The 23,859-nt window shown below is 39.7% G+C and overlaps 1 protein-coding gene across 8 annotated transcripts in view; it reads right to left on the bottom strand.

Moving 5' to 3' along the window:
- ARID1B (AT-rich interaction domain 1B) overlaps positions 1-23,859 on the bottom strand; it is a 403,429-nt gene that overhangs the window by 188,584 nt on the left and 190,986 nt on the right. For 4 of the 8 annotated variants that reach the window (XM_077813245.1, XM_077813244.1, XM_077813247.1 and 1 more), the window contains exon 5: positions 5,485-5,526. The exons of the other annotated variants lie outside the window; for them this stretch is intronic. In XM_077813245.1, coding sequence (XP_077669371.1) covers positions 5,485-5,526 — 42 coding nt within the window. The remainder of the gene's footprint in view (positions 1-5,484; positions 5,527-23,859) is intronic. 8 annotated transcript variants of the gene reach the window in all.

Below are 23,859 nucleotides of genomic sequence, written 5' to 3'. Positions count from 1 at the left end.
AGGTAGGATACGGCCTTTACGTAGTAAGTAAGTAACTTTTGAAACTAAGATTTTTGGATGTCCTATTGAAAATTAGGTATCTAAATCCCTTAGGAGGCTTTGAAAATCTCAGCCTTAGTTGTTATTATTTGGTCACTATCTTACTGTCAAATTTAGCATCATTCAATATAGCTATCTTTTAGGACTACCGCTATTTCTGTCCTCTATTTCTATTCCTTCCCCTCCCTCCTCTGTCTGTGCTCCCCATTTCCTGTCTTTGTATCTATCTGACTTTTTTCCCTTTGCTATTCCTTTCCTGCAGCAACTTCCAATTTCATTCCTGGTGGTCCTTATTTCTACCTGCTGAAATGCATTTCCCCATCATATCTACTAAAATCCTGAGAAATGCAATATTTTCTGCTGGTATTTAAAGTGCTGTCATTAAAGTTCAACAAGATGAATGGAAGAGGGGGAGCAAACACCTCTTAGAGGTGTTGTTTTGAGCTGTCTGTAGACAGGCAGCTATCACTGTATCAGTTTACTCACTCCACATTTGAAAGCTTTTCTTGGCAACTATGAAAAACGTAGGGGGTTTCTTTGTTTAATAAATGAAAGTTTAGATTCTACCAAATCTGAATGTACTGTACAGTACATAGCACGCACAGTATACGGCATGTAGACTGGGTGTGTGACACCATCATTCTAAGCCTTGAAGCCATTCTCATGAAGGCCTCTCTCGACAATAATAATTCTCTGACTCATGCACCCTGAAGGGGCCAGAGCATCTGTGGACGCATCCTCTCAGCAGGCTCCTTTATTGAGGCTCCCAAGCCCTAGTTGCAACCTAAAGCTACCATAAGAGAGAAAAGTGAAGAGGATAATGACTACCCTCCTTTGGGAATAGTTTAAATAGCACCCTAACCCCCCCCCCCGCCCCCGTGAATAGGAAGCCAGGATGGTGGAGGGAGGGGTACCTTTTTGTACCTTTTTAATAGGCAGCAGGTTTAAAAGAAACAAATGGAAGTATTTCTTCATACAGTGTACACTCAACCTATTGCCAGGGGATGTTGTGAAGGCCAAAACTATAACAGGGTTCAAAAAAGAATTAGATAAGTTTATGGAGGATGGGTCCATCAAGGACTGTTAGCCAGGATGGCAAGGATGCAGCCCCTTGCTCTGAGTGTCCCTAACTTCTGTTTGCCAGAAGCTGGGAGTGGATGACAGGGGGATGATCACTCAATGACTGCCCCTTCTCTTCATTCCCCCTGAAGCACCTGGTATTGGCCACTGTTGGAAGACAGGTCCTGGGCTCGATAGACCATTGGTCTGACCCTGTAAGGCTGTTCTTATATGCCAGCCATGGTCAAACTGTCCCAGAACACCTACAGAATAAATGGTCATGTGTTGCTGACCCATAGTTTTCCCACTCTCTCCTAGTACATGAACATGCACACACACAAATGTCATGCTAAATCCTGAAATACTAAAGTTAATCAAAAGCTATCCCAATTTGATGTAAAGAAGAAACTAAACTAAACCACATACCACTCCTACAAGTTCAGAAGCTGCAGTTGAATCACGTTGAGTTATTTCCTCCATTCTACAAAACTGCTGGCACGTACAGCTGATTGTTTTTGTTTTCTACCAGCGACTCAGAGGAGAGGTTTAAAGAGCATGTTATAAAGCTTGGGGTCTCTTTCCATCTAACCAGCAAACCTCAACTATTTTGAAAAAAAAAAAAGAAAGGGGTTCTCCCATTGGCATAGCTAATCCACCTCCCCGAGAGGAAGGAACTAGGTCGATGGAAGAATTCTAGTGTCGACCTAGCGCAGTCTACACAGGCTAGGTCAGCTTAACTTTGTCGCTCAGGAGTGTGGACTTTTCATACCCCCAAGTGACGTAGCTGGTTCGACCCAACTTTTTAGTGTAGACCAGGCCTCAGAACCAAAAGAAAGAAAATATTTTCCTGGACCCTTCCATTAAAATTAACCCTAGTGAAAAAACTTTTGATCCTAAAAGGGAAGAGTTCACAGAACTAGAGCAGAGCAAAAAAAGTATACTAAAGGCAAAGTGATACTAAAGGCATCAGTCTAACAGTGCTTTCAATGTGCAAATCTCCCATTTACTTTAGTGGGACTTAACACACATCCAATCACAACTATCTGGGAAAAATGCTCTCTGCCCACCAAAAAAGGCTCTTTTAAAAAATGTGCTAAAGCAATTCAGTTAGATATGTAATAATAAAATATTTAAGACAAAATCTGGAAAGTTTATAATTTAATAAGTTGTTCCTTTGTCTCTCTGGAATTTGTTGATAATGTGGACCAATAGTTTTCTTTTAATTAATCATCTTTTTTTTGGAAATTTATAGATGTCAACTATTTTTTTCAAAACCATGTGCGGATTTTACACAAAATTATCCTGAAGATTTCTAAAACATACCTAGCATCATCAAAGACCCAAATGTTTTATGGTTTGGGGACGGCTGGGGGGGGGCGGGGAGAAATCTACCAACTAACAATGGTCTCGCTACACCAGAGATGGCCAACCTGAGCCTGAGAAGGAGCCAGAATTTACCAATGTACTAAGAGCCAAAGAGCCACAGTAATACGTCAGCAACCCCACATCAGCTCCCACCACCGCCCCACCGCTCCCAGCGCCTCCCACCCACCAGCAGCCTTGCCGATCAGCGCTTCCCCCTCCCACCCCGCACCTCCCAATCAGCTCTGGAGGCTCCATGGAGGAGGCTCTGGGAGAAGGGGGGAGGAGCGAGTGCACGGCAGGCTCAGGGGAGGGGGCGGGGAGGGGTGGAGTTGGGGCAGGGCCTGTGGCAGAGCCAGGGGTTGAGCAGTGAGCATCCCCCGGCACACTGGAAAGCTGGCGCCTGTAGCTCCAGCCCCGGAGTTGGTTCCTATACAAGGAGCCGCATATTAACTTCTGAAGAGCCGCGTGTGGCTCCAAAGCCACAAGTTGGCCACCCCTGCACTAGGCCTTCACCTGACAGAGCACAAATGTTGTAAAGAAACCGTGTTTTGTTAATTCCCCCAGCATGTGTTTTCTTGGGAAAGTTACACATTTCTAAACATTGCCAGGTTATGTGTTTACTAAATGGAATACATAGGCAGAATTTAAAACAAAAGCATATTACTAGGAACTCTTTCTTTTAGTAATTTAGTTTTCTCTTTTTTATTCCAACAAATCTAAAGGAAATACAGCTATAAAAGCCTTTCAATAACAGTAAGACCAACAGACAAACTTTCAGCAACAGGTGCAATGGATGAACCCACACAAAAATACACCAGCACCCACTTCATCCGCATACACTTATACATGTGAAAGCCTGTTGGTGCCTCCAAATGTGAAGCACTTATTGTATCTGCAGTTGAAAATCCATCCCCTAGAAAGCCCGATTTAAACCTATAAGGAAATGCAGCCTAAAAATTGGTAATCCCGGCTGATACCATCATGCAAGCTCTGATTTTAAGCCTTTTCATCCAAGTCATCCTCTATCTGCGAATTAGTCAAATCCACAGAAACTGTTTTTCATAACATTAGAGTTACTTTTATTTGCTATTCAGAATCATTGTTGGGAATCTTGAATCTGAAATTGTTTCTCCTCACAAACTGTGCTTATTCTCATTGACTATGGGCACACACACAGGTTTGTTAGCATAGTGTTGCTCGTTAGCACTGGTCTGCGGGACATTTATTTTGCATTCAGACAAAAGGAAGGGGAAACACTTAGTTTTAAGGGGAAAGAAAAGAGTTATGTAGACTGTGGAAACAGGTGTAAGAAAAAATGTTAAGCCAATTAGCCAAATGTTGGATTCACTAAACTTGAGCGTATCTGTTTTATTCTCTCTCTCTCTTTGTGTGTATAAATGAATAGCCCTTGGTATTTTATATAGATATAAATACCAAGGGCTATTCATCTTCCAAATACACACACACACACACACACACACACACACACACATACATAAAAGATAGCCCATGGTATTCCTTCTCTAGACATGGACATTCTATTAGTAAAGCTACTTTCTGAAGGAAGGGGGAAAAAAAGCCTCTTGGGCTTATAAAATCTTATAGAAAGACCCCACTCATGTCTCTAGTAGGTGATACTAGAAGCGACAGTTGTATGGATTCAGACTTATAAAATCCAAAAGATTATGAGAAATCATTAAAATTACTGATGTAAAAAGGAGCTTCAAACTGTGATCTCTATGAAGTTGATTTTAAGACTGAAACCAACCTGCAAGTTAGGCCATAAAACAATAGCATAGCCTTTTCCACAGTGGGTTAGGCTGTGAGAGCTATTGCTACAGTAATCTTCAGTAATACTTCTGTTTACCCAGCTAGTATGAAGGATTATGGAGATGAGTTCACAAGAGTTGACCCTCCAGGTTTATTAAATATTCAATGAATATTCTGTATGCATGCTGAGTATTAAATAAAAAATGGAAAATGCTGCTGACTACCAGATGTTAAATACTTCAAATAATACTGGAGTAGCACTATTTATTTTTTAATAATTTTATCAGCTATCACAACACAAAAACATGCAACAAAGACATAACCATAAGTCATATTATCATAAACGTTTAGATGCTTTTAAAGTGTTAAAATTTAGGATTTCTTTGTTGTTGTTGGGCTAATTTTGTTTATGGTATTCCTTATAAACTTGCAGAAGTTATTTCATCTTCTCTTGATTGTTTCACTTTCGTAGTAATATCACTGCTATTTTCTCACCTGCAGTGGTATCACAGCATGTGGGCTTTCAGCAGCAGGGGACTCTTCATTGTCATGATTTACCCTAATGTTCCTACAATCTCTTCCCCCTCCCTTATCTATTCTCTCTTCTCAGCTAGCTGGCTATAGCCTACACACAATCTGCCTTGCCTAAAATCATCTGCTACTAGCATTCAATTAAGAACTGTGATCAACACCATAAGGTACATCGACCAATAAGCGCTAGGATGCACCCCAACCAGTTTGCAGAATAGCTCTGGAGTGTTCTCTGGAACATGTATGCAGTATGCCATGGATACACTTACAATTGAACACAGCTGCTGAATAAACTGCTTTCTGCTTGGGGTGCATTGTGAATAAGGGCCATGAACAAATGAGTTAACCAACAGATTGCAAATCAGATAATGGCTACCAGTACTTAATTGTTAAGACTTGTGAGTTGCAAATTTATGGAACATGAACAAATCCAGCATTCAGTCAACTGCAATTTTAAAAGTCACTAGAACACTACCTTTTGCTTTTTCTCCTTGGCTCCCCTAAATAAAATTTCCCTGAGTAAACAAAAGGAAATAATACCACCAAACAGCCCCACGTTACATCCTCAGAGTTTCAGGACTACGGGATAGCTGTTCAACTGGTGGATCTGAATCACAGAACTCCCAAATTTCAGGTAGGAAATTACCCTCTTCTGTGACATCGGATCCACCAGTCTAAATTGATGGGACCTATATAACAAAACTGCATCAAACTACACACCTTCAGTCCAAATGCAGCATCCTCCGAGGCCAAGACTTCAACCTGAAATTATAAGGAGAAAGATCATTTCAAATTTAGCCACCTATCAGAAAACTTCCCTGAGCACAGCACCAGAATCCAGGCCAAACAAATATCCTGGAAGTGGGGGCCCTTGTGTAGTCTACCACATGGAAACCTAGATAGGGAATTGGCCATGCCAAACTAACAACCAACCACAGAAATCCTCAGAGAAGAAAGAGGGAGCTCCGCAATCATTCTTTAAGACCTACACCTGACACAAAGAAGGTTACCTGCCTAAGCCATGCCAGGAGGGCAGACCACAATTTTTCAGTGCCACACACCGTACTGTAATACAGCTGGAACCATGTTTTCCCATGGATGTTGAGTCACAGGAAGAAGTTTCCTGTGAACATTCAGAATCACCCGGCAGGGTAATTATCTGACACAGCAGACCAGAATGATCTAAACTCCTACCCCCCTTCACTCCTCCACACTAGGACTAATACTCTTGCATCATCACGAAGTGGAAAAACTGCAGCTGGAAAGTAGGCAGTATAAAGTCTCACTTATAGACCCCTGTCCTGTCTTGGGCAGAGCAGATTCTTCTGAAACTCTGGAATTGAGAGAATAAGATCTCACCCGGCAAAGACTGTTTCTGCCTGACTGCAAAGTTTGGGAGCTCAAGGGACACAGGCTTGTTAAGGGCCAAAAGTGAAATTACTTATTGGTTGCCTTGCAGCTTACAGGTCTAGGAGTTGGTAACCTATTAATCTGGACTGAGAGAGCTGAGAGAATGGAAAAACAGGCACAGTATCTGATTTTCCATTGAAAATGTCGGCTTCTTGTAAATATTTCACATTTCAGCACTTCTACACTGAGAATCTCAAAGTGCTCTTATAAATTCTAATTAATTAAGCCCACAATACCCTTTTGAGGTTGGGAAGTGTCCTCATCCCATTTTACATATAGGGAAAGGAGGCACAGAAAGGTTAAGTGATTTGCCCATGGTCAGGCACCAAGTCAGTAGCAGAGCCAGGAACAGAACTCCGGATTCCTACCCTTAGTCCCTGCCTGCTTTAAACACTAGAAAACACTTCCTTCCTTTGATTTACATTTTACTTTAAAATGCTAATAATGCATTATAATTTATACAACTAGTATAACTAGAACTAATGTATCTAATCTACAGTTTAACTTAAAAAAGGAAAGAAGGATTTCAAGCAAATCAAGAAAAGAAATGAATGGCAAGTTTCAGCCTCGAGCAAATTTTAATGCCTGAGTTATAAACCTCTGAAAAAGACATTTTATAATGGAAAGGCTGACAAACTAACAATAATGGCAGCACTTTAACATATTTGTGTCATGATCTAACAACATATAACCTCTATTCATTCTGTACATAAAAAAGGGAGCGGGCTCTCTAATGGACCCTAGGATGGAGAAGAGAGCATGCGCGACATACTCCTCAACCATAACCTGTCCAGCTGATTAAGGAACGGCACTGACAGGCTCCCAAATGGGATCCTGAGAGGGATGTGAAACAGACGGGAACAGAGTAAGAAAAATCTACATAAATAAAATCAATCTAATAATGATAATTGTGAGCACTTAATACTCAAAGGGCTTTATAAATACTAAATAATCAATTCTGGTGAGATTGCTAAATATCCATAGTACAGTTTGCAGAAACTGATACACAGAGTAAACTGACTGATGCCCAAGGTTACACAAGGACTAAGTATTAGATGCAGGATTAGAACTAAGCATCATGCTCAGACCCTTACAATGCATATGGCTCTTCCCCAAAATCATTTTTAAAGTATAACCCCTCTCTCTCTCCCCTTTCCCTTTAAGGGAAAAATAGAATGTTCTTGATGTCACAGTTTCAAAATATACATTTACAAAACATCGATTCCAGTTTCACTTTCCCCTACAAATCATGGAACCAAAGATGGCAACAAATTGTGACACCCCAAACAATAAAAGCAAGTTTAAAATGTTATACTGTACTTTCTCTTTACAAATGGAAATATTTCCTATATAAAAATCTTACAAACACAGTTCAAAACCTCAGAATGTAGCTATTATACTGGTTGGAAATTCTAATTACAAACGTTACTGGAATAGCCCTGATAATGTCACTTCTATTTTTCCAGCAAGGATCAAAGAGGCACTGTCACGCTCTTAGATCTTAGACTTTTAAACCAATTCTGTGATATAATATTTTATTGCAACTTGAAGACAGTCCAATAAAGTATCAGTCTGAATTCTTTGTTAGTACTGCATTTTTAAAACTCATGTTATACTCTATTCGGTTTATTTTTCACCTCTTTGTACAAAGATTTATTTAGGAACTATCAGAGATGAGGGACTGCAGACACTGTAGGTGTAGGATAAATTCTGTATAATATTCAAGCAACATACAGAGTCATGTGAGATTTCCCCATACTTCTTTTCTGAAAAAGCATTACAGCCCAGCATGGGAGGAACCCCCCTCTAGTGGGGATGAGAGGGTACTTCAATCACCACACACATTGTTCAGGCAAAAAATTAGTGAGTTTCTCTCTCTAAGAATCAAGCAAAGGGCACCTCTGTTTGCAGCCTTCTAATATATCACCTGGTTTTCACTGAACAAAAAGTGGATAACTGGGTTCATTATTACCTCAAGGCAACTAGGCATTAATTAATAGTTATTTGTGAGAGTTAACCATTTGTAATTCTACTTGATTGTTCTGGTTATTTACAGATTTTAACATATTACCTTTCTATTTTTAAAGAAAGGGAAAAGCTCACTGTGAATAACTGAGTACCCCATTGAAAAAAAGAAGACTTGGTTCTCAAATGCACCACTGTTGGTTTCATGTGTCTTTAATAGTATCTCCCCTGCAGGCGTTCCACTGAATCCTTGCTGAATACCCAGTCCACCTCATTTTGCCTTTGTTTTTTCACTCCTCATAGTGCAAAATAGTCTAAGGTAACTATATCATCCATATTACAAATAAATTACAAATGAAAACACATATGCACACATGTATATATGTACACACAAACGCCATTCGTTGTTCAACAGTGACTCTTCCAAATGATCTGAAGAGTTTCTAAGGCCTTGTCTACACTAACGAGGGGAGATCGAGCTAAGTTACTCAGCTTCAGCTACATGAATAATGTAGCTGAAGTCAATGTACTTAGATCTACTTACCACAGCGTCCACACTACGCTATGTCGACAGGAGACGCTCTCCTGTCGACTCCCCTTGTGCTTCTCATTCAGGTGGAGTACAGGAGTCAACAGGAGAGCGATCTGTGGTCGATTTAGCGGGTCTTCATTAGATCCACTAAATCGACCACTGATGCATCGATCGCCGTGCGTCAATCCCCTGGTAAGTGTAGACAAGCCCTAAGTCTCTCCTTATTTGATAGTGTGTGCGCGCGTATGAATAAACTATATTCTATAGCCAGATCAGATTAGATTAGCACTATTGCTCACATAGTGTTCTAAGTCATAACTGAAGAATACTGTAGTGTTGCTTGTTTGTTGTTTGTTTGTTTTTTTAATTAAAGAAAGACGATTCAGAAACTCCTGAGGCCAGCCAGAGAAGTCCCTGTTGAACAATATGTGGCACTCCCACAAGTGGATGAGGGAGTAGCCCAGAAAACCCTTCCACCTCAGGGAGTGAGACTTAAATATTCATAAACCAGTTGGAGAACACTTCAATCTCTCTGGTCACTCGATCTCAGACCTAAAGGTCACAATATTAAAACAAAAAGACTTCAAAAACAGACTCCAACGAGAGACTGCTGAATTGGAATTAATTTGCAAACTGGATAAAATTAACTTAGGCTTGAATAGAGACTGGGAATGGATGTGTCATTACACAAAGTAAAACTATTTCCCCATGTTTATTTCCCCCCCCTCTGCTCCTCGGACGTTCCTGTTAACTGCTGGAAATGGCCCACCTTGATTATCGCTACAAAAGGTTTTCTCCCCCCTCCCACTCTCCTGCTCGTAATAGCTAAGTGATCACTCTTAAGTGATCACTCTCCTTACAGTGTGTATGATAACACCCATTTTTCATGTTCTGTGTGTATATAAATCTCCTCACGGTATTTTCCACTGAATGCATCCGATGAAGTGAGCAGTAGCTCACGAAAGCTTATGCTCAAATAAATTGGTTAGGTGGCCAACTCTAAGGTGCCACTAGTACTCCTTTTCTTTTTCAAAATATTCTTTTTGCGAATACAGACTAACACGGCTGCTACTCTGAAACCTTAAATATTTTTATTTTGCTTCTAAATAAGAGATTCATACAGTACATTCCAAACTCCAGAAACAATACTGCATCACAAACAACAAAAGACTTACTGTAAACTATGCAGAAAGAGTATATAATTTTCAGCTCCTGCTCAAAGAGCCAAGAGTTGTAACATACACCAAAATCATCAGGAGTAATGCTGAATACTACCTTTCCCAAGCAGACAGGGAAACAGTTAGATGATGTAAGCATATTATTACAACTTGGCCAAATCCTTGTCCTTGCTCAGTTTACTCAACTCCTCTCGGGTTCAGTGGGAGTATGTATGAGAAAATATGGGCTGAAAACTGAAGCGGGACAGAGGAATGTGGCACACTGGTAAGAAAAACCAACAACAACCAGCAACACTTTACATCTGGATTGTTATCCAGAGAAAGCAGTATGAAGATTCTGTAGCAAAATATTTAATATGTAAAGACAAAATAACCTAGTCATACAAAAAAGATGAATTGTAGTGCTCCACTTCCTCTCACAGAGACCCAATATGAGCAACAATAGTCCCTTCCTGGTTCATTAAGACTCCCAAATAATATTCTGTTATTACTAATGCTTAGCAAGAGTATTTTATCTACAATTAACTACTCAGATGAAAACTTCTAATACATATAAACTGAACATCACTCTCAGATCAAGGGGTCTCCAAACTTTATCTGCTGGAGCGGCACAAGAAGGAGGTGGAAGGCTATGTCTATTTGCATAAAATGGAGCAGACTCCTGCCACTCTGATTAAGGTGAAGCACTCCATGCTGGCTCCTAAAGTTTTTATGGGCCACACAACAGAATTCTGTGGGCCAAATTTGCCCTGCAGGCTGCACATTGGCCATTTTTTCTTTCTATTATCATCTGTTGGACAACTGTGCCAGGGAACTTAGAAGATACTAATTGTTACCACTTGCATACTTATTAAAAAGGCTGGCTTCTGGGACTTTTCAAATCAATATAAAAGCAAAAATTAAAGAAACATTTTAATAATCACTTATTGTGGTGCTTTTGTCTTCAGTCTTTGTTCAATCAGATTAGAAAGGGGCTGCCTTCTCCTCTGGTTCCCCTCCATGATAACAATATCAGAACAGGATAAGAAATATGCACAGTCTGTCCTGCATTACTGTCAGACTGTCTTCCCCTTTTTGAGGTCCATCTCATGTTTGGTGGGACCAAGCAAACTAAATGAGGCTGAGTAATATAATTTTGTGCGAGTTCTGGCCAATTAGAAGATGCTGGGTTTGCTGCTGATGGAGGGGATATAGTCTGGATTGATTATTTAGCATGGAAGGCCATGTTAAAGCAGGCGCTGCAAAGTAGCTATTACCATGTCTAGCTTCTCTTGAAAATCTCCCCTTCTCCATTAAACATGAATGCTGCTGTGGTCATTCATACCTTTTATTTGTAATACCCCCTTACTTGAGCTTACCTTGAAATTGACCCAGAAATGTCAACTGTTTGCTTCTTGGTACAAGGACAGTGGATTAGTGAGTAACCTCCGCTCACTACCTTTTAGTGAGCCTTCAAGGATTTACCGATGGTATATAAAGCTCTTAATAATCTAGGCCTGAGATACTGGAGTGACCATCAACTACCATATACCCCACAAAGGCAGCTGAGATCACCTGGGATTTCCCTGCTCTCCATCCCAGGGTTTTAGTCTGATTGCCTTGGTCAATGCCTCCTTGGTTCAGGGAATGCCATCTATGGAACTCCCGTAGCCCCTTAAGTATGATGTCTCTCTGTAGCTGGATAGAAAGCTTGATGTAAGGGCTTTCCATTCAGGTCAGTACAGCTTTGATTTTGGCCTCCACTTTTTCTAAGATCTTACTTTTGCCTATTTCTTTCTTATGTCGGAGCCATTTCCCCACCCCCAGGTCACGGGGTTCAACAATAATTAAAATTAGGGTTCTAATTTGTGCAGCACGACAGATGTTTAACAATAGATGCCCCCAAAATACTGAACTAAATAATAAAATTAACTTCTTTTAAAATAATACAATAGCGTTGTGTTCTTTTTGTGTTAAAAGGAATTGGAAATATTTTCAAGAAACCATGTAAGCCATGTCTGCATCTCACACTTGCTTATTAATTCTCCTCATTCTCCTTATTAGCATGTACAGACAACACAGCAGCTCAAGGACGCAGCTTGCTGAAACAGCTCTGTACTTGGTTAGCCAGAATTACAGAAAAAAACACGATGATGTCTCATATTGTTAAATGTTATTTAGTAGAATAGACCTGCCGAGTTCATATTTAAAAACAACTTTAAAATATCACAACAACTTTGGGAATCTAAAATTTACAGGAAAAAATGCACTCAGAGCTTTAATGATGTTCATAATACATGCTCTTGGACATGATTTTGACTAAACCACTGTTTTAGTCTCCCACTGCAAACATTTTGAAAATGCTAGGAACAAGGCCAATCCCTAAGAAGCAAAAAGAGATTAGACTCTGGATATTGACTAAGTAAAAGTGGTAACCATCAACCTGGTGGGATATCATAGCTATTGCAGAATAACATATAGTGGGAACAACCCAAAGAAAGGATAGAGAGTTTTAGGTTACAAAGCAATATGACAGTTCCCCAACCCCCAGAAGGACAAAGACAGACAGATCTATTTAGACCATTTATCAAGGTATAGCTACCAGGAATTTTGGCTAAACGGACATTTGGGATTGCTTTTTGTTTCTGCCTAAGGTGAATAGCTCCAGTTCATTTTACTGGAAGATGAAATACAAGAAACATTATACATAAGCATGTTATTCTATTACTGTAACACACACACTGGGGTTCAAATTTTACTTCACTGCTTCCTGACTGGCTCTGTAGGAAGTCAGTCCTGTATGCACTATATAAACATATACAGAGACTTGTGGATTCTGATTAGTTTTTCATTTTGTTTCTCTTCATTTTGGGGGGCAGAACCTCTCTCTGCTGGTGTAAATCGGTGTAACTCCCCTGAAGTCTGGCCTTCGGTATTTGTTCTGTGTTGTAGAGATCAAAATGACTGGTGTACTGAGCCAGAAACTAGAATAGCAGCTATTCTATTTACCTTACAAACATCCCTTATGAGGAGAGTGGAGAGCACTATAACTACAGGATCCAAGCCTTTCATACTCAGATATTCTGACACGTGGGTACTCTTTAAGAGCTGCTGTTTGACCCTGCCACACATACCGTGGCAATTACTTGATGAAAAGCCTTTACTTACCCTAGGTAGTGCACATATATTTTTTTCTTCTCCATTTATACTCATTATTCCTCTTGCTTGGCAGACATGGTGTTCTCCTCTTAATTCAGTGTCCCTGCACCTGTGTGTCCTAACAGCTAGTCTACTGAACTCTTCACACTGGGAATCTAGGGCCCATCAACCACATTTACAACACAAATATCCCCATGCCTCAAATGCACTTTTTTACAAACTTGGCAGCCTCTCATTTATTTGCACCCAATACAAAAGGGGGGGGGGCTTTAATTGCTAAATATTCTCTCCCCCCCACTTTCCCACCCTTCATTACTTTTAATTATTGTATAGGCAACTCTTAAGAATGAAAGAGGCAAGACAATCCTAGCTAAAACTGGTTTCAGAGTAACAGCCGTGTTAGTCTGTATTCGCAAAAAGAAAAGGAGTACTTGTGGCACCTTAGAGACTAACCAATTTATTTGAAAGCTCATGCTCAAATAAACTGGTTAGTCTCTAAGGTGCCACAAGTACTCCTTTTCTTCTAGCTAAAACTGTACTTCTCAAACAACTTAATAACCTAAACTTAAACACAGTCAGACAATTTACAGCAAAACTTAAAGATAAATGACCAAGGACAAACCTGCATAGAAACACAAGCCTTAAATTTCAGCTTTATGCCATCCTGTCAGCAACTTTTTATGCCATTTTGTTTAATTGAGCAAATATACAACCAGCATCAAAAATGCTGAGTTATTTTGTGCTGAAGATATTGTAGGCATATTAGGCAGAGGTGGCAAACACAGAAAGGATCTGTCAAAGGTAACAGATGTATCAAGGGCATGAAGCACTGTGAAGAAGGCGTTAATTACTTATGCTGAGAAAGAAAAGGTGTTTCAAAAGCAGAAACTGTTTTCAAAAGATTCAACAAATCCCTATTGTGCTGGGGAGAAAAAGCTTCCTGCTTCTCAGACAACACTTAGTTAAATCTCATTATTTTGAGTATGAGAGCTTAAAAAAAAATGTTTGAAGGAAGTTGTGTGTGTGTGTAGGGCATTCCTTCCTTCCTTCCCACCCTCCCTCCCTCATGAGAATATCGTTTATGAAACCTGCTTCACAGACATACTTTTAATTTCAGAACCTTTATCAAAAGGTATCTCTTAATCTCTTCAAATTATAAATGCCACTCTTTATTCCTATTTTAAATTATATCATTTTGGAATGGGTACTTTTCATCCTTATGGATGGAAGGAGATTGAAGAGAAAAAGAAAGAGGGAGCATACCTGCCTTTTGGAAATTTAGGACAAACTCTAAAGTAGTTTCCCCCTTTGCTATAAAAGCTATATTTTACTGTTAGTCCACCTCTGAAGAACCTCAGTGTTTCATGAGTAAACACCAATAACCAAAACTGGAGACAGAGAGAGAAATTTCCTATCAGAAGATCTGCCTTAAATAAGGCTTAATAATGTAAGAATTCTTTCTAAGATTACATAGGGCTCTGTTCACCCACAATCTAATTCTGATTCAGAAGACAAAACTGTCTCTTCATTATAGCATGCCATCTCTACCCTTCCCTCCTATCTCTTCCTCCCCACTCCTGTGGGATCCCCTAGGTCAGAAATTTCTAAAGCATGGTTGGTGGGGAGCTGGCTGGTCATATTCTGCAGATTCTCCTCATTTTCAAAGGAGAGAAACTGACCAGACAGAGGAAGAGATGAAATGACATCCTCTGCTTTTGATCATCAACAATTTTGGTTGTTTTTTTTCCCAAAAAGGTCAATGTATGCATCGCTCTAATGACAGTTAAAACTATTAAACACATGCCTTATATTACATTTTAATGCAAGCAAGAGCTGTAGCTGCAGAGGGACGTTAGATGATCCCAAGTGGGAAGTGGTCTATGCAATTATACAGAGAGACTTCACAGTATCTCTATTACAATATGGCCCATGCACTATGAAAAAATTAAAGACCCCTGTCATCCCTCCTTTCCTATATCAATATCATACCATACACAAAAAAAGGGCTACTAATGACAATATTTGGGAAACACAGCTGGGCATTACCCAGGATTGTCAGATGACAGTACAGGGGTGGAAGGGACAGTTTCCAAGACAAAATATCAACACATATGCTGCCAAATAGTCATAAAAGATACAGTAATTTTCCGCATGGTTAGACATACATGTGCTAGCTCTGCTTCAGCTAGTGCTTAAAAATAGAAGCGTAGCCACAACGGCACAGGCGGTGGCTCAGGCCAGCTGCCAGAGTACAATCCATACTTGGAATTACACCTCTTAGCTACAGTATAGGAGAAGCTTCTGAGTGATGTTCTGTATATCAAAACTTGAAAGGGTAAATTTGTGGAGTGCATCTTTGCTAAACTAAATTATTTTCCTTTGTTAATGGTTGGGCTTTTTCTTTTTGCCAGGGTACAAAGACCTCTGACTGGATTACTGCCCTAAAAAATTAGTCAGATGTCACCGCAGGCCAGTTTTTGACCCAGCTGATACCAGGATTTAAAGGTTTTGTGGGAGGGAACAAGTACACTGCTCGCTGCCATAGATCCTCCACACTTTGCCAGATGGCAGCACCAAGACAATCATGGATATGAAGGGAAAAAAAAGTCTCTGCAGCCCAATCAAACTTAGTGCTGAGTCACTGTCACCATAACCACCATGCAAGCCAGAGCCACTGTCACCATCTCCACCACACAAGCCACAGCCACCATCATCCCCATCACACATTTAACACTGGTAGTCAATTCAAATTCTAAACAGGCCCCCATCATGTTGAAAGTCTGGATAAAAAAATAAAGGAATAAGGAATAATTTGTGCCTTCATTTCACTCAACAATTCTTAATGGGAGTAAAATTAAAACAACAATACAAAAGTGGCCTCCAAAAATGTATATTCCCTGATTTACCACACACAACTTAAATTTGCATATGCTAATCAGATAGATACTCAAATGCCTGATTTGATTACACTAATATGGGTTTTTGCACACCAAGGTGGGAGTATGCAGTTCTGCAGACCACACTTGAAAATTCAGCTTTAACAGTACATCCTTAAAAACAGGAAAATTCAGAGGCAAATTTTGCTATCAGTTATTTCAGCGGAGATATTCCTCACTTCTACCAGTGTGACTGAGTGCAGAATCTTGCCTACAGACTTCAGTGACACACTAAAATATGAAGATATCTGGAGTCCATAAAGCAAACAATCACTACAAAAATGTTTGTGGCATTTTTAATATTTGGGTACCATCTTACAAAATGCAAATACTCTTTTATTATAAAATTGAAATTTCTTTTCACAAACAGGAAAAGAATAATATTCCTGGAGACAGGGAAAGCTTGCTGTGATTCCACTGCCTTACAATTTCTCGTTCTTCATTGTGTTTTATGACTGTCTTTTGAGTTTTGTTCCAGATATATGGGGTACTTCTAGATAAATACAGGGTACACATTAGTATTTTTCTCAAGCTATGTGAACTTTAAAGTAACTCCTTCTTCATGTATTTTTATTATTCCAGGTCAGAGTAAATCGCAAAAAAAACTCAAATAATCCACTAATCATTTACTGTCTCGTGTAATTTGTTTTTTACAAGTAGCATTACTTTATGTCTCTCTAAGCTCCCGCCAAAAATCTTAACAAGGCCTCAAGCAAATAAGAACTCCAGCAAGTACACTAGGTAACATACAACCCCCAAATTCACATTCAGGCATGAGAACCTACACAAACTCAAACTAACGCTGTGGTGACTATTTCAGTAGAGATTTCTTCATCAGTTTTCATCATCTAATTTCCATGTGTGTGTAAAAGCATGCACACACATAATGCACACACACTTTGCACAGATAAAACATGTGTAGATAAAAATGTATGTGAGTTAAGATTCTTTCCATAACTTTTCTTTAGGGACCAAACCCCAGAACTGGCTCTGTTTTCTAATTAGGAAGGCAGCACCAATTATATGCAGTGGGCTGAGGACACGGAAGACAGCTTACACCATGAAGCTCGTTTTACATGGAATGTAAAGGAAGACTCAGAACAGCAATCTCAAAGGTGAAAGGCTAGAGCTTTAATCTTTAAACCACCCAGCCCTGGCAGATCCTTTCAACACTTTTGTGTTTTGTGGAGTCCATTTCATTTCTGCACACGTTTTCACAAAAGGTGTTTCTTTCAAATGAAGAACGTATGGTTAAACCTAAAAGGAATCCAGTTGTTGACAGTTTTTGCTGTAGTTCATTTGTTATGTCTTGCTAAGAGTTTACAAACAGATGTCCCAATGCATCTCCACTGGATATAATTTTAGTCTAGACAGGGGAAATCCAAGCTACTGCTGCCCAAACAACATAAACACAGGAAGATTTTAAATCAGTCATTTCATTAATAGGAACACATCTAATAATATAAGGGGAGGGTGTTTTGGAAGCAAGCCTACTTCAGAGCCTAAAACAGCCTAATTGCATGGTATTGTTCTTGTGCTAGGCAGGGCTATGGAACGATAAGTCTTACAAACCAGATTTTGGTGCTGTGGTGGATTACAATAAAATGAGCCTTGTTTCTCTAATATAAGTGGCTTTCAAGATCAGTGACAACTTTGCATTAAATGGTAAACAGACTAAAACGTCTTATGCAGCATAGGTATTCATCTCTGCTTTGATACATTCAGGTCAGTGCCCACACAAATATATTTCTAGGATGACCATTATTTCCGTTTTCTTTAAAATTGCTTTATCTGGGAAACAGGGTTAAATACAAAAAGAAAAGGAGTACTTGTGGCATCTTAGAGACTAACCAATTTATTTGAGCATAAGCTTTCGTGAGCTACAGCTCACTTCATCGGATGCATACTGTGGAAACTGCAGAAGACATTATATACACAGAGACCATGAAACAATACCTCCTCCCACCCCACTCTCCTGCTGGTAATAGCTTATCTAAAGTGATCACTCTCCTTACAATGTGTATGAAAATCAAGGTGGGCCATTTCCAGCACAAATCCAGGTTTTCTCACTCCCCACCCCCATACACACACAAACTCACTCTCCTGCTGGTAATAGTTCATCCAAAGTGACCACTCTCCCTACAATGTGCATGATAATCAAGGTGGGCCATTTCCAGCATAAATCCAAGTTTAACCAGAACGTCTTGGGGGGGGGGGGGTTGTTAGGAAAAAACAAGGGGAAATAGGCTACCTTGCATAATGACTTAGCCACTCCCAGTCTCTATTTAAGCCAAAATTAATAGTATCCACTTTGCAAATACAGCTGCTATTAACATTCTCCCTATTCATCCCTGTGCTCCTGAGTCCTAGCCTGCTGTCTGTTCCCCAAACATATAAACGTCTATGGAAGATGGTTTTATGCCAGTCAATTCCATGCCTTTTGGGTTTTTAAACAATAGGTTTCTCTCTTCATTTTTTTGGGGGAAAGGTTGTTATTTTTGTTGTTTTTTATGTTACTTATTTTGTTTATTTGTATTCTGTGAACAATAGTTGTGCCTTCTTCAAGAAGCTCAGTATACAACAGTCATCTCAGACCAACTGTTAACCAGTGCGTGTTGGTGTAACAGTAGAATGATATGATGGGGCTTAAGGGGGAAGAGAAAAGTTTAAAAAATCCACAGATGGAGTCTAATTTTTTAGATTCGACATGTACATATAAACTGAAGATAGAAATGTGTTTCTTTTCAGCAGCACTCTATTGCATTGTCAATGTGCTCTGAAAAGTTGTCAAAGCATCTTTTAACCTAACGCACATATTTGTGTTACTATGTCCAGAGGATCTGGTTTCAAGTTTCATTTCCCAGCTTATATATACTGATATATATATATATATACACACATATATAGATATTCACCATGCATATTATTTTCTTCTCTAATGCATTTCCAAAAGGAGAGAAGGTGAGGTTGTCTCTTTAATTCAGATTTCATAGTGAGGAGTTAAGAGGCTCTGCGGACCCCAACTTATTAACCTGTGCCAATTTAACTAGTATTACTCAAGAGGTTCAGAAATCTAAAAATAGGGGCTAATCTTTGCAGATTGACAGCAGCTAATCAGTAGCTGCCCTGTCACAATATGTCCCTCCTACTCTTTACAATCTAAGTAAAAAACATTATATATATATGGATGGACGTTCTGTAATTTGTTTTGTGCTCATCTCTTCTGGAAAAGAAAACAAAAAGACATAATTTTAGCTTGCTTTCAGCTTAAAATGAAACTTCTGAGCTTCCTTAGCAGTAAGCAATGGCTTTCTGAAAACAAGAAATACTTGTACGTCTATCAAATCCTGCTATCAAAGTGATAAAATCCTTTATTTTTACTTACAATAAAAATAAACAAGCAACTCTGTGTAATTAGATGCATAAGAGATATGTGTTTGAAGTTTTACACATGTAATTTTGGTCTTTCCAGATTTTATTAGAACATAAAACAAGATTAACAATCTCATACACATTCACTGTTTCTCCCCAAGCATGTAACAAATTTGTATATGTGGACACATTTCTTGCCCTATTGCTTCTCAACTTCCAATCCTCTGTAATAAGCTGGTGCAAGTCCATATTATAACAAAATATTACACGCCTGTACACTCAGATCTGTTATTAATGGAAATAAAATTACAGCTAGGTGCCATGAAAAAGTATCCCAATCCAGAGGACAGCTAAATACTAGGTGATAAGCAGTTCTAGCTGGAGTGGCAATGAACAACTGAACTGGGCTATAAAAGTGAAAAAGACAATCAACATAGTTTATAACTAAATTGTAACTAAGTACTGGACTGTATTTGGTCTTTTAAAAATACCTTATGGTATCTAGGATGCACAGTATTTAAAAAGAAGGGAGCGGGGATATCCTTCTGTGTTTAAATGGTTGCGGACAGAAGTGCAGGAAACATTAAAATAACATTAAATAACCCTATTGCTAAGAGAGGGATATAAACAGCAGTGGGTAAAAAGAGAGAAAAAAATAAACTTTGCAGGCTTAGCCTGTACTCTGCTTTAAACGCAAAAAAAATTCCCTGCGTCGGTTTTCCCGCCAGTCAAGGTTGATGAGCCTGCATTTGGCTCTGACTAGCAGCTATTAAACAAATGGAACCAAAGTGCCTCAGCAGTAACTGCCATCCTGCGCTCTGCTCCCACAGCTGCTCTGGAGCCTAGAAAAGAGCCAATGGCAGGAAGTGTGCCCATCCCCCTCAGCCGATCAACCAGACCTGTTTTTGTCTGCTTCAGCAGTAGCGCTCCAACCCTCTTAGCTTCCTCCCTCAGCCCCCACCCCCCTCAGCCTTATTTTCCATCCCTTTTCAACCATCATCCACTCATTTTAATTACGCAGAACGAGTTGCAACTCATCCAGCCTGGAAGTTATATTAAAAAGGGGGTGGGGGGGGGAGAGAGAGAGAGAGAGAGAGACGGGAACGGACAGAGAGAGATGGCAGGAGAGAAAAAAGCAGTGGAGGGTGGAGTTGTGCCTAGAGAGGGCCTGATCAACGACACTCCTTGCCTTGCACTATGTTTTCATGCAACATTTTATTTTAGGTGTCTCCTAGGCCAGCAGAAACTTTTTTTGTTGACCTATGCCCCTCTGTCTCTGTTTCCAAGCAGGGGCAGAAAATGAAACAAATTTAGTGCCTGCACCCACAATGCACTATAAAAGATCTACCCAACAAGGATCAAAAACACCCAAAGCTGCCACTCCCTGGTGCCCAGTGTCAGGTTGGCACACGGCTGGGCTGTTTGGGGCGGGCTAGTCTCCCGAAGTGAAGTTTTCATATTTGGTTGGCTGCCAGTTTGGCGGGGGTGGTGAATTCATTCTAATTCAATAAGCAACAATAATAATTAAGAAAGAAAAGTGTGTGTGTGTGGGGGGGTGGGAACACGGCAGGCCTTGAAGAAAGGAGATATGGCCTGCCATTTGCATTGGCCCCATCCTCTGAGGGGAGGGTGTTTGCCCTCAACACGGAATCCTTCGCAGCATTTATATGGATTTACAAAGGCACATCTGTGCGTGTTGTAGGGCCAGCCTGACGTGTTTTCTGCTAGCAGCAGCTGCGGTTTCTGAGGAAACAAGGCTGATTTTCTAGTCAGGCTGGAAGATTTTTTTTTCCAAGAGCCTACGTGCGGGGGAGGGGAAGAAGGGAAAGAAAAAGGAGGGGAGGGAGAAAGAGCAGCAATAAAAACCTCCAGAGCTCAGAAGGGGGAGGGGAGGAGTAGAAGAAGAGCCTGCTGGGAATTTTCTTGTGCTTTCTTTCTCAACATATCTTTTCTATGTTGCAATCTTTACTTTAAGGTTGTTTTTTCTTTTTTTAAATTAACCTTTGTAGTTTGGTTGCTGCTGCTGCGTTTGTGTGTGTGACTGCTGCAGTTGGGGTTCATAACTGCAAGGGGGTGTCTCACATCACATGCCAAAAAAACCTTTCAATCCTGCCAAGTTAAAAAAAAAAAAAAAGCTTAACTGTCTAGTCCACTCACTTTTTTCCTCCTTTAAATGGATTTTCACGTTTTTCCTGTAAATTTCCCCTGATGTTTCTCAATAACTTTGTGACTGGGTCAGTCACTTGAAAGGTGAATGGTTAATTTAATACATTCCAATTATTTTAATACACTAGCAGGTTTGGTACATGAAACCATTTTGCAAGGGATGAGCGCCTTTGGGGAGGTGACTGTTCCCTTTCTCTGCCTCATATTTCCAGACTTCTTTCTCAAAACCAGTCCCCGGCAACCAATAAAAATAGATAAATTCTCATGCTGATGAATGATTAACTCTGAAGCTGACATACAGGCCAGCATGGAAAGAGGAGAAGGGGGAGGAGAGAGCGCGCAAGCCAGAGAGCAAGACAGAGAGACATACACAGATCCACATGCACAGGGAGTGCAAAGGGGCCCTATCAGGGAGGCTCCAGTTCAACAACAAACTAATGCAGTTTTCATTTCTGAATCATGTTTTTTTCTTTTTGAGATGGGTTATGAGAGATGGGGCTGTATTTACATTTAATTCTTTAAGTTCAGCATTTGCTACCTTTACTATTTAGAGCACTATAAAGCATAATTCAATGTTACAGGTTCTGGGGCAAATACTACTGCCCTAACAAGAACGTTCTAAGCACCATCAGAATATTTTATGTAAAAATTAGTTCAGCACTTTCAAAAAACCCTTGTTTTTTTTTTTTGTTTTTTTTGCGGGGGGGGGGGGCGGGTGGGAGCGGTTCTGGCAAGGGGGAAAGAAGGAGAGACGAAGAGGGAAGAACCAAGAAGTATGAACAGGGAAAACTCTTTGCTGATACCATTAAATTAAAACCAAACAAACACTGAAACTAAAAATTATTTATTACTTAATTTTAAGGTGTGCAACAGTGGGTGTTTGGGGGTGGATGGGAGAAGGGGTAACACATATTTGCTCTTTGAATCTGGTCTTATGCTGAAAATGTCAAAACTTTAAAACTTCAGAAGTATTTTTTAAATATCGAAACATTCTTCTGTGCCAATACTGCAAGATACATTAATTGGTCTGATGTTTATGATTCAAAAATACAGAAGACAAGCAAGACACAATTTGGAAATATAAAAGGCAATAATAAACATTTTCAACCTTGACTGCCGAAAGTTAAGCACCTAAATTCATATTTAGGCACTTTAAAAGTGACCTGATTTCTTGAGGTGTTCAGCACTTGCATACCCAATTAGCTTCAACACCTCAGAGAATCAGGCCACTTATTTAGGTGCCTAAGTATAGATTTTGATGTCTAATTTTAATCAGCTAGATTTGAAAATTTTAGCCAATACCTTTAAAATGAAGGGGGGGGGAACCATGATATCAATTTAGGTTCCATCCAAATAACTGCATAATTATTGATTAAATATGAAAAGGGTATGAAGCGACAGAACATATTTATTGGATGAAGAAATCTACTGCCATTGCAGCTAACTGACAGAAAACAATGCATACATATTTGACGTCTGCTATTCATGCTGGTACCACTTATTGCACTGGAATTATTTAGTGTAAAAAGAAAAATATGTGCAGATTGTCAGGTTTGACCCATCACATCTTTCTGCATGAATCAGACTGCACTGGTTTCCAGTAGAAAGACTGCATTTAAGAAAAGAATTGCCTCTGATTAAAAAAAGAAAAGGAGAGCCAGCCAGGACTCTACATATACAAACATACACATACACACAGAAAATTTCACTTAACTGTTATTTCTAGCTTTACAAGCAATGAAATGCTATTTTCTCGACCATTTAAAATTATTCACTTCTAAGACTCACACTTCATTTGGTTTTTCTAAAGGTTTATGGCCACATTGTGTCTGGCCCATGAGATGGGGAAGACCCACCCTGCCCAGGGTCCAGGAACAATCATGTCCCTTCAATTCCACAGTGTAAAGACTACTAGCTTCTATGTACTACTTCTGACACTAGAATTAGTATTGCCAACCGCAAACATTCAAAAATGGCTTAAAATTCATGAGTTTTCTTTTAAATAATTATTTTTGGTTCTTTTTATTCACCTTCTGTTTTTTGAGCCTTTAGGGTACACTCCAGTTACATTTTCAAGTGTCTTCCCCACCCCCCGATCAGGACTAAAAAGCTACTTTTTTAATGAACAGAGATAGTCTCTTTTAATCACATGACTCCAGGAGCTGGAGTTATAAAAAATTCCAGCAAGGCTTGTAGGAGGAGAGGCATGCTAAGTGTAGGGATACTGCATGTACTGCTCAGGAGATTCTGGGAAGTGCTGCAGCATAAAGGGCAGCCAGCCATAACTTAGTGGCCACCAAGGTTGCCAGGTAAAATCTTAGTGAAGACAAGGCAATCTGTAGTTTTCACATAAGATAACATGTTGAGTTAAGACTATGAAGGAGCGGGTTGCCTTGAC

The sequence above is a fragment of the Eretmochelys imbricata genome, chromosome 3, assembly GCF_965152235.1.
Source record: "Eretmochelys imbricata isolate rEreImb1 chromosome 3, rEreImb1.hap1, whole genome shotgun sequence".
NCBI lineage: Eukaryota > Metazoa > Chordata > Testudines > Cheloniidae > Eretmochelys > Eretmochelys imbricata.
The sequence above is the reverse complement of the archived record's forward strand: the minus strand, read 5'-3'. Positions and strand labels throughout refer to the sequence as shown.